The 11,860-nt window shown below is 34.0% G+C and overlaps 1 protein-coding gene across 2 annotated transcripts; it reads left to right on the forward strand.

Moving 5' to 3' along the window:
- Positions 1-4,742: 4,742 nt before the first annotated feature.
- Positions 4,743-11,645, forward strand: LOC125672127 (uncharacterized). Of its 2 annotated transcripts, XM_048908243.2 has the most exons (5): positions 4,743-4,892; positions 9,406-9,537; positions 9,783-9,827; positions 10,110-10,152; positions 11,149-11,645. In XM_048908243.2, exons 2-5 carry the CDS (start codon positions 9,408-9,410, stop codon positions 11,246-11,248), a joined length of 318 nt encoding a protein of 105 aa, XP_048764200.2. In that variant the 5' UTR covers positions 4,743-4,892; positions 9,406-9,407; the 3' UTR covers positions 11,249-11,645. The 2 variants fall into 2 exon arrangements, with proteins under 2 accessions (XP_048764200.2, XP_056018530.1); XM_056162555.1 differs by lacking the exon at positions 4,743-4,892 and having other exon boundaries at positions 8,791-9,537.
- The last annotated feature ends 215 nt before the right edge of the window (positions 11,646-11,860 follow it).

The following is an 11,860-nucleotide window of genomic DNA, read 5'->3' on the forward strand; positions in this document are numbered from 1 at the left end:
TTGACCAGAGCGAAGAAAAAATAAGTCAGTTAGGTACAAAGGCATTGCCACTGGTAGGAACCGCAAGGGTCAGTAACTTTTTTGAGAAAATTTTAATGAAAAATGTTGTTCGTCAGATATAACAATCATCCAAATACAATACTCACTTTTTTTTATTTGGCCAACTCTTTATATTTCATTCTTCTTCATGTCACAACCTTTGATTACTTATCCGTTATTTTTTCTTGTCATACTTCAACAACCTACTTACCCCCCCCCCCCCTCGAATATCCTTCCAAAATTCCTTCTAAAATTCTTGACAGGTACATAGTTGCATCATAGTTTCAAATAATCTTGGATGTTTAGTAGCATACATGTACACTGTATGCATGAAGGGTGGGCAAAGTAATAAACGTATAGAGTGTCTGGTGCAAAGGACAGCTGTTATATAAACGTCGTTCTCATACTGTACCCCCACCATCTTTGGGGGTCATATTTCTTTTCATCATTTATTTATCAATTCTTTTGATTGTCATTTAATCATTGAATTGTGAAGTGTAGATACATGTAGTATGATTGCACTAATCATTTCCAATAGGTCTTTGTTTTTTAACACAATAAAATGCACTATTCTATCCCAAAATGTTTTCAACTGTGTTTTGATACATTATTACACCTAATTCTTTAATATATCATGATCATCCGTACTTCTTTGATCCACGATTATAAATTATTTCTATTTTTCTTTTAATCCGTCAACACAGCTGCGGGGTATTATCATATTAGTTTACAGTTGGTCATGCATGTAGGTCAAAGGTAAACGACAAATTTAAGTAAAATTAATAACGGTAACTTGGTTATGAGTAGACTCATTGCTGTCCGTTTTGAACTGATGATTGTTAATGATTCTTATTGATTTTCACGGTCAAATTTCAAGGACACTCTGAAACATAAGAATCTGTGAGTGAAATTCAAATTTGCTGAATCATGGTACATATACTTAATTTTACAGTACCTCCTAGACCCTAACAAGTTTAAGGTCAAAATTCACAGGTCAAAATATCATCTTGAAATCAATAATTCTCTATCTTGATTATTGCATGTAAAGGTTTCTTTTTTTAATCAAGATTTTATATCACTGGTTTGATTAGTCTCAGAAATTAGTTTAAGGCTAAAATAATAAAAATTAAATTTTCTCCCGCATGTACTCATCACCACTTTGCAAAGTGATATTGCAAAATATGATGATGAAATACAATCAATGTTTTTATGATTTTAATCTATTTTGAATGGATTAACTTACCATATCCCTTTAAAGAGTGAATTAAAAAAATGCAGAACAATATATAAAGACAATATAGAAATATAGCAATTTGGTAAACAAACTTCAAAGATACTGAAAGGAAATAATGATGGGTCTCTAGGGACTCGGAGTCAACATTTGATGCAGTAGCCTGAAGGGTTAACTTGTCTGTAATGTATTCTGTCAAATAAGACAGTGATTAATTAATAGAATTATCTGAAAGCAACTAGCAGCTCCTTAAAGTTGATAATTGAAGAAACATTTCATTAAATAGGATTTAAAAAACTAATTATCTTTATGTATTCACGAATGTCTATTTTAAATATTGTTCATGATTCCAACACATTTAGCATGTCTTGGTTTTATGGCTTGTGAAATATATAGGACTTAATAATAAAAAATAAACAATTGAAAGCATATACGATGAAGAAACATGCTAATTAGATAAAGGGCAATGAGAAATACTCTAACTGGTCTCTTGGGTTCAATTATCAACACTGGCTGCATGCAGCAGCTTGTAGGGTTAAATTGTCTGAAATATATTCTGTCAAATTACAGTTTAATCAATTCATAAACATTTATTGATAACTTTTTCTTAATTTTATTACCACTGGCCATTGCTGAAAAAGATATATAGATCTTTAAGTTACTGTCGGCGGGTAAATAAATTGCCACGTTTGAGTTGCTTTTGGTAATATTTTTTAATATCATGTTTTCTTCTATCCTCCTTAGTATCGGGTTTTTTTTTTATGTTGGTCTGTTGATACGATTTGGAAAGAAGTCACTTCCAGATTTCCTGGGGAACCGCCTTATCATAATGACACAGCCACAAGTGGGCATGCGGTACTTTCATAGATCATGGTTTTTCCAAATCTGCGCACAAACTCATTAGAAGTTGTGACATCATGAAATTTAATATGATATCCGGATCCCGTTCCTGGGTTACTTCGACTCACCTCTGTAATTCAAATTTAGTCCAGACAAATTGAATAAAAGCGTGCAGGTGATGGTCTGTTTGTTTAGTGTTGATACTGCATACATGATTCGTTTAGTCAGTTTTGATGCCTCGCTCTCGTAGGCAAAACATTGTTAAAATACATTATTGATTAAACCAGCTCCATAGATGTTTATCTCCCTATACTACCAAAGTCCTCCCGACGTCTGCGAGTAGTTCATATGCATGGGACGTGAACTTGTAAAACTGTTTTCAGTTCAATCTTTCTTTTGAAAACATGAGATAATTAAGTAAACAATCAAGTAGAATTGTTAATTTTTTTTTAAATTTTTTTTTGCTTTGCTTTCACCACCCATTCACACCCATGCATGTAGACTAATACGTGTTCAAATTCATTGTTTGAAGAGTACTTTTTTGAATTTCATATACAGTTATACATGCAGAAATTTATAGCTGTAAAAACAAGCTTTTCGATATTAACAATTTATCTGCCCCCCCCCCCCCCACCCCCTCCTTTATGAAATTTCTATATCCGAGTCTGAGTCCCAAGTATCAGAATTGCATTGAAAAGTATATTATATTCATAGAACATAGTGAACAACCAAGAAATATGTCCAGAATCACATTTTTCCCGGGGAAAGGGTGGATGTTCCAATCCCGCTCTATACAATACAGTAAATTTATACACGGCAGCTTTACTACCTTGGTCAATGTTACTTTTTGGCGATAACGGCATTCCATACAGGCGATTTATGCATAGAAATCAAATCAAATCCAAAAATTATACACGGGGATATGTATTCATACAATTTGTCATACATATTTGCTACGTTGAACAATCCGGAAAATCTTGCTCTGACATTCCGACTTTGACATTAGTGTGCAGGTACAGTCATGGATGTCCGGTACCAGCATTGACGAGTACAATCTGGGATGTTAGCTGACAGACCCCACTCCTTGGTATTAACAAAGTCTGATTGGTGTAAAATTAGTTCGAAACTTAAGCGCCCCCTATTTGAGAAAAAATCGGGTGGATCCAACAGTTTCTAAATGGAGGGGTGTAAACATGAAACTAAATAAAAACCACTTCAATATTTGGTTTTAATACTATTAGTAGTATTAGTATTATTATTCCAATTTACATTTATTGTAAATTTTCTCCTCTTTCTTGCATGTATTGTTTAAAAAATGGGGGGGGGGGGGACAAAATAAGAATGTAAAAGTGTTTCAACATATAAATTATAAAATATATATACTGGCACTTTCATGAATTGAAATCAAATGCAGACACTGCATCATGGATATGGATAATATTAGTTAGGTAACGTCAAATTCAAAATATAATGTCACATAAATGTGATGTAAACAGCTGTCAATTCTTTAGACTGTGCAATTTCAGCTTTGACTCTTTTTGATTATTGCAATTCTTAGAATTTAAATTCCTTTTCTTGCATGTAATCTATAAAATAATAATTGAATTATGGAGTAATACAAGTAGGGTAGGCGCCGGGTATATTTTTCGGTGTATATAATGAGAAATCTCCACTCCTACTGCATAAACTCCAAAGTTTTTCTGACCAGAAACATTACCTTTGAATGGGACTCTATATTCGACTGAAAAAAAACAACACAAAATCATGATATGCCGAGTATTTGACTAAAAACCCTGTGTGGCGTAGGGGGGTGAAAATCTTGTGGCGTAAGGGGGCCGAGAATCCTTTTAACGTAAGCAAAGTTTCTCACTAAAATACACATCTTCAGCACAGCGAATATTGTCTTTATTCAAAATTATATGGAAAATTCTCAAATCATTTTGTTCAAAGGGAACCCAAGTAAAATCACAGTGTATGATTGACGGTTATCTATATGTTTAAACTTATGTGTGTTTTGCAGAGTAAAACTGATTGCATGTAGAGGATATGATGGAATCCCAACCAACCAAGCACATATATACGATTTGTGTGAGAAATATTATATGCGTCAAAATCAAACTTAAGGCATTTTTCACAGTGCAGCGCGAGATACTAGAATTTCCTCCTGAATACAGGTGGCACATAACACGTTGCGGTCCTATTCTCCACTCAAAGGTTCGTGCGCTACTAGCACCAATCTAATTAAAATTAGATGTTAGATCCGCTCACATACTCGCTACACGTCATCTTTGTTGAAGTATACATGAAAAGATCCCCCGATGTCGCCATAGTTTAAAATTTAAACAAAACACGCGATAAATAAGTCACGATCGTGGGTGCCGCCATTTTTTCTCTTCCTTACGTAAACAATACATGGAATTGCGATATGAAGGGGGAAATTTGATTGGCTGTTGCAAATTTGACCTCTGACGTGACCCTCTATGGGATGTTAGATGTTTGTGTAGCGAGTATGTGAGCGGATCTAACATCTAATTCTAATTAGATTGTACGAACACTAGACCTCTGTCAACGGCTTTTTACAGAAATCTTGTAAAAGTTTCTAATAATCCAACATTTATGTTTTGGACTAAATATTTAGAGCGCGTTTGATTACAAGCAAACCGAAACCGGATTCGTAAACCGTGTCGTTTGTTTCTGCAAAACCGGAACCAGATACGAGAAACCGCGAATCCTGCTCTGAGGCTGGATTTTTTGGTTTCAAGATGGCGGCCGATAAAGTTCCGTAAGTTTTGTCATTTCATTATTGAAGTTTTGTTATTTGTTAATCCTTATAGATTGTTAGATAGTTTGCGTACGTGCAAATGTCAACAACAGAATGCTATTTTGGGACAGTTTTACCTATATAATTACCAAACAGACGGAAAACCAAAGCAAGACGCACATGGCCTAGACGTTCCCTGTAAATACATGTGTACTGGTTATGGAAACGCATTTACACGTTAGCTAGGGTTAACATTCAATAAAAAGAAGAAATAAATCACAGGTCGTTCCATCTTGCTAAAATCCAGTTTCGGTTTGAGCGTTTGATTACAAGCAGTTGGTTTACGAAACCAGATTCAAAAACCGAATCCAGTTTTGTTGTAATCAAACACGCTCTTAGTCATATTATGAAATGCTTTTGGTGCAATTTGATGGGTGCTTACTGTAAATTGTTTAAAATCGCGGTTTTCTGATACTAAATTTGGAACTACTTCGTAATATGCGTATGAATGTAGGTCATTCACGTGGTAGAGATCACTGTAAACATGGAATCAAAAGTAAGGAAGGCTGTAAAATATTCCATAACACTTGTAAAATAAGAGACAAACAGCTTAATGGTAAAAATGTACTTATCAAAGTGTCAGTGCGCTATGAAAGAGCCTGATGTATCACATGTTGCCAGAACTTTTAAAAGGAAAGGAAATGAGAATGGCTGTGTATATCATTTGATTGTATTGTCACGTGATTGCAAGTGTTGACAGAAATGTAAGGGAATCTTGCGTAACGCACCCTTTGGCGAGAGAATGCTTGCGGTCCATGTTAAAACAAACTCTTGCTGAGTTTGGTTGCGGTCCTCAATTCATTGCAGCATTATAAGGATTTACTATTTCTGATTGTACATGTAAATAAGTGCCAGTTAAGGAATAGTGTAATTACTGACAATTTGAAATGATATTGCTGACGCTGTACAATACTTTTAGTCATTGATTATATCTATGTATCCCTTGTGTGATTTTTTTCGCAGTCCTAAAAAAATTATACCAGGGTAAGGATGTCATTAAAATATCAAGTTTTCATTATTACTTTTCAGAAATTACATGTACAAACAAAGCATGAAAGTATTATCTTGTAATCATTTCACACTGTGGACAAAAATATACATGTACATCAGGAGTCAATGACCGCAACATGTTAATTTTATCGAACACGCTTCTCTAATGCAATATTTTTGTTGAAATATGTTTACTCATGTGTAATTCGATCTTTTGAAAATCAATGTTAGTGTAAATCAACTTACTCAAATGTACACAAAAATAATTATCAAACACGTAGCAATAGAAGGGAGTGCCAAAGGTTTTTTTTTTTTACTGTACATGCATAGTTAGTTAATTTTACGAACAAAGTTTGATCTATAAACTACCTCCATTAATAAAATAATATTTGAATTGTAAGGAACCGATCAATCTCTTGCCCTCCATCCCCCGCGATTTAGGATTTAAACTGGGTTTTGTTATATTTGTTTCGTTTATTTTCAGACGCTTGTGAAGTGGACGTCTCCCCCCCCCCACCCCCCCCCACCCCCCCCCCCCCCCCCCCCCACTTTTTTGAAGAAGAAAAATCCTACGTGCCTGAAAACAGATATATCATATGCTTTCATCTTGCTTTATTTCTGGATATTCGTGAAATTCTTGGTATTACATGTAATTGTATCATAACTTTGATAGACATGACTTGCTCCCCCCCCCCCCCCCCCCCGTCATCCATACTTTTCTAAACAGTGTTTTTCATAACATCGAAGAACCTAAACCTTGTTATTTTTAGAGATATGATGCAACCTATTAAAGCTCGAGATCAGCATAATAAAGATTTTATTACCGTAAGCTTTGTTCATACTACATGTATTTTATCTGAAGCTTAGGACCGCATCGAAACGCAGTATTAGGCACGCCCTCAATTTCCCGTGAAAGGGCAGTAACTGCAAAAATATAGGAAATTCGTTGACGTTTCGGTCGTAAAGTTTCTTGAGAGTGATTTGCGCTTAATGGACCAAGAAGGATTCAGATTACAACTTTTTGGAGTAATGCATTTAGGTAGTGATTCTAAATCCTCTTTATTTTTTAAAGCAGTGTTACTCGTTATGGTTTATTTACACAGGCACCTTAAGTAAGGATACTACTCACCACCCCCACCCCCTGATGTTTTTGTGGCGACAATTTTCCGATATTTGTGGATTCCCTGTCTATCTCATCCTAATTTCTAGTAATGTAATCGTTTCATACTTTTTGTAAGCTTTAATACCAGTACAAGGTAAATATCTAAAGCTTACCAAAAAGTGAAACGATTGTATATAAATCAATATTAGGGTGAGATAGACAGGGAATCCACACATTTCGAAGATATTATGGTGCAAAAAATAAGGGGGAGGGGTGGGGGCTAAGTAGTATCCATACCTCAGGTGTCTGTGTTTATTTAACCAAAGATTGTTTTTCTTTCTGGTCATTGCATTATCTGAAATTATCAATAGTTCATGTCAATTTCATTAAAATATGAAACTGTCTTAATCATCTGGTATTGTGGTATTTTAGAAAAGGTTTTTAATGAAAATTTAACGGCATAGAAAGTCACACTCATCATTATCGGTTTATCGTACGAATATCAGAGTAACTTTGAACAAGTTTGAATTTGATATTTATATATTCACTGTGTTCAAGATGAGGATTTTGGTAAGAAACTTTGCGAGTCTCGGTCCCCCTACGCTACAAGATTTTCACCCCCCTACGCCACACAGGGTTTTCAGTCAAATACTCGGCATATCATGATTTTGTGTTGTTGTTTTTTTCAGTCGAATATAGAGTCCCATTCAAAGGTAATGTTTCTGGTCAGAAAAACTTTGGAGTTTATGCAGTAGGAGTGGAGATTTCTCATTAAATACACCGAAAAATATACCCGGCGCCTACCCTACCCAACTTGTATATTGTCGAAGTGTTTGGGTATTTCCAAAGAGTTCTAAACTCCCCAGTTGCTAGTGCTAGCTTGCCAATAACCACTGTCTTCCGTGCAATACTTTTGGCTATCTAGATTTATTTTGATTAAACACAATCAATCTTTGAATACTTATTGACCTACTTTCTTCGCTTCGAATTCACATCCCCGCGCTACACCGATCACGGTCCCCACATGTGGCATTGTACACGGTGTCACTGGATGGGTTGAGATAGTTCACAATGACATTCATGAAATCACCCAGGCAAAATTTTATCCTCATGTACTACAATTTCTTAATTCTTTGCCATGACATTTTATATTATTTTGAAATTATATGAAGAAACTACAAAAAATTCTGAAATTTATGAATATTATACCCATAAAAAATGAGTTCACAAATAACATTGCAATAAGTTTTGTACAAAAAGGTATTTTTCAATGAAATATATGTACATGTACTATAAATATGATATTTGACTTGCTTATGAGCAGGTTGCTGTAGATCACTCTGAATTATATCAGCGAATTATAAAATTTACAATCAGATACAGTAACATACATGATGTATAAACTGAAGTATACGAATCACTTCCTCAAAGTTTAGGTGCACACTAGCTGTTGTCTTGAAAGGTTGAATTCTTCCTGCTGCCTTTCTGTGACTTGCTAAATCTCTGATGACTTTTTTAGAATACTATGCTCTGCCTGTACTTTTCTTGTTTCTATTCTCAATATGTCATTTAGTCACCAAATGCCCCAAAATATCCAAGTCTTGAAGCAAATCTTCAAAGTTTGTAAAACTATGTGCATGAGCAGCACTGTCTGTGGACATAAAGCACATTCCAGTGTAATGGCAATTTAAATACTTTTCAATTTGAAATACAAAATATATTATACATTATATATATGTAAAGACAACACTATTACATATATATATATGTGATAACGTTGTCTTTACAATTGTATATATACAATACATGTATATGATATATGTAATACATGTATATCATAATATGATTTTGTCTGGTGCCATATTCATGCATTCAAATCACTGATTGTATTTTGAATATTATTGTTTCTATGATATAATCTATAATATGTGCCTTTGCCAGTAATTGTTATTGTGCTTGTCCATATACATCATTGTCATTGTGTGCCTGGATCTAGAAATTTTCCTCGGGGAAATGGGTTCCACCCCATGTAATATTTTTAGGGGCCAATCAAAGTGAGGGCCTATTATTTAGCACTGAACAACTGAAAGTGCTTGAAAAAGTTAGATATATTAATTTACTACCCTACTCAGGTGGTGTTGGTTCAGACCCTCAATCCAACAACAACAACACCACCCCCTTTTATAACTGCTCTTAACATATAGCCCCTACCAACAGAATTAGATATCAAATTTAAAAGAAAATGTGGGGGATGTAATAAGAATTGCACAGTAGGATATAATGAAAATATATAAATATAAATGATATCTATGTTTATGTACTACATAGTCAATGTAGAAACAAAGGTGAATGTAATATTCAAATATAAACTTTCTCTTACAGATATGTTCAAAGCCAGCACTCAGTTAAATATACTTCTACTCCTGTGCACAGCCAGGCAGACCCGAAGCCTTTTACGGGAAAATACATTATCTCTGATATTTCTGCAGAATCCAGAAAAGCAACCTGTGATCAGTATGTTAAGATTCAGCTCAACTTTTTCTTCATCTTGAAGTGAAATATCAGTATATGTAGATGGATTGACTATTGTTTAGTGGGTTTTTTCAATACCTATACAAAATTAAACTAAATTCTCAGTCATATTTCAATGCTGACTGTTATAACTACATGTAGTAGTTTATATACTTATACATAGTACATTGATGTTTCTTTTGTAAAGAAAAATTTTAGTACTTGGTCAAATGTACTTTATTTTACAGAGGAGGGTCAGGTGTTGAAGAGTTCGAGCCAGGCCCATCAATCAGGTATGGAACTGACACTATCTGAATAGCAAAAATATGAATCAAAACAAGAGATGTGTGCGCGTGTTGTGCATGTGTAAATAATTGCATGTACATGCAATAATTGCATGTACATGCAATTAAAGCATTTATTTTACAGTAATATTATGATATTCTGGTATTCAATCTTATAATTAAAAAAGATTTTTAAGATACCTTTCCAAAGCAATTTATATTTTCAATTGATTTCCCTTATAGATGATGTAAATCTAATGAAAATGATACAAAAAAATTTTTTCTGTACAGTAAGAAAACCAAAGTGTGCATCATCCTTTCTGAATCCATTTGAGTGAGTATCAGTAATTATCTATGTGTTGATCCTGAATCTAAGCTAGTTAATTTTATGGAAGTTCAGATAAAAATTCTTCCATATTTGTTGGCTGGGTTGCACAGCGTGGGCTTATAAAATAGTGAAGGGGGGGGGGGAAGTAGTTATCCCAGTAATATGATACCAACTTTGTGTAATCAACTCCTCTCACACCTCTAACTTGATCAACGTTCCTCAAACTTTGTACAGTTGTTTAATATGGATACACTGAAGATGTGCTTGACTGCCTTTTTGAAATTCTTGATACTTGATAGAGTTTTTATGCTTCCCAAACATTTCCTTTGAGAGCATATAGTCGCTGTTATATCTGTCCATCTGTCTGTCCAAGCTCATATCTCCTAAATTTTTCATCAGAAATTGATATAATTAATAAAAAATGTTCCTTGACAAGGACTTTCAAGATTATTTTGGAAGGGTCAAGGTCACTCAGGACACATAAAATTTCCTTATTTCAAAAATTTTTGATATAGAAGTTCCCATATCCTAAACCTTTCATCAGATATTGATCACAAATATTCCTTGAGACAGGGACTTTTGGACCAAAGTCATCTTGGAAAGGTCAAGGTCACTCAGAACATATACCTTACATAAGTAAAAAGTTTTTTATTTCATCAGTTTTTGAACAGGTACATGTACATTGTATATCCTACAAATAAGTAATAAGCAAATGTCTTTCAGACAAAGGTCACTCAAGGTCATTTTGTAAAGGTCTAGGTCAATCAGAACATATACCATATAGATGAAAATACTTCATTTCGGATTTCCACTATATTTCAACAGTTATTGATCTTTTGGACCAAGGTCTCTCAAGGTCAACATCACTCAACATACCTCACATATGTAAAGAAACCTTCCTTTCAACAGTTATTGATCACTGTGCAAGTCATTCATCATATGAAGTTAAGTTGCAATTTGGGGAGCATCCATCAGATTTACTGATATTCTTGTTTATTTTAGATTGAGTATTGACATATCAGAGGAATCTGGCACTTTAAAAGGAGATGATGATGAAACATACTATCCAAGTTTCAACTTCCACTCAATTAGAAGAGGATAAGAAATCCAGATTTGAAAATTGACTTCTATTCAGAGTGACATGAACATATTTCAAAACTATATGACAGTGTCTATACAATATTAAATTTGCTGTAGGTAGACTGTAGTAATATTTTTCTGCTACCAAAGTTTTAAACACATCATTGGCATTACTTTATAGACTGGGCATATTTCTTGTAATTCAATACATAGTTTTCATATAACAGTAGAAGACATCAAAGCATCCAATTGCCATGTGTTGAAAATAAATGTTTTCTCCAAGTAGAATATCTATTGATCTTATTACTTATAATCTGACAAATTATTTTAGGGGTGAGATCAAATATCCAATGTTTGACACATAAATAACATCTTTAGTGTTATTGATACAAAATTGAAACTAAATGGATAGAGCAAGTAGTCTTTTACCAAAATTGTAAATTTGATGATCCCCAGAGTAGGGGTTTTGACCCCAGGGTGGGGCCAAACTTAGTATATAGTATTAATGTGCAAGTTTGCTAATACTGTATAACATCTAAATGTATACTTAGGAATAGCAGAACATGATGTGCAAAAAATGGTGAATTTCAATCAAAACCCAGGGTTATGATTGATTGATTATGATGAGTCCAAA

Source organism: Ostrea edulis, chromosome 4 (assembly GCF_947568905.1).
Source record: "Ostrea edulis chromosome 4, xbOstEdul1.1, whole genome shotgun sequence".
Classification (NCBI taxonomy): Eukaryota; Metazoa; Mollusca; class Bivalvia; order Ostreida; family Ostreidae; genus Ostrea; species Ostrea edulis.

Excerpts from the sequence above, each read along its gene's own strand:
- LOC125672127 (XM_056162555.1), top strand. The coding sequence starts at position 9,324 with ATGATATCTATGTTTATGTACTACATAGTCAATGTAGAAACAAAGGTG. Across the intron at positions 9,538-9,782 it reads AGAAAAGCAACCTGTGATCA|AGGAGGGTCAGGTGTTGAAG; the intron begins GTATGTTAAGAT and ends TTTATTTTACAG. Across the intron at positions 9,828-10,109 it reads GAGCCAGGCCCATCAATCAG|TAAGAAAACCAAAGTGTGCA; the intron begins GTATGGAACTGA and ends TTTTCTGTACAG.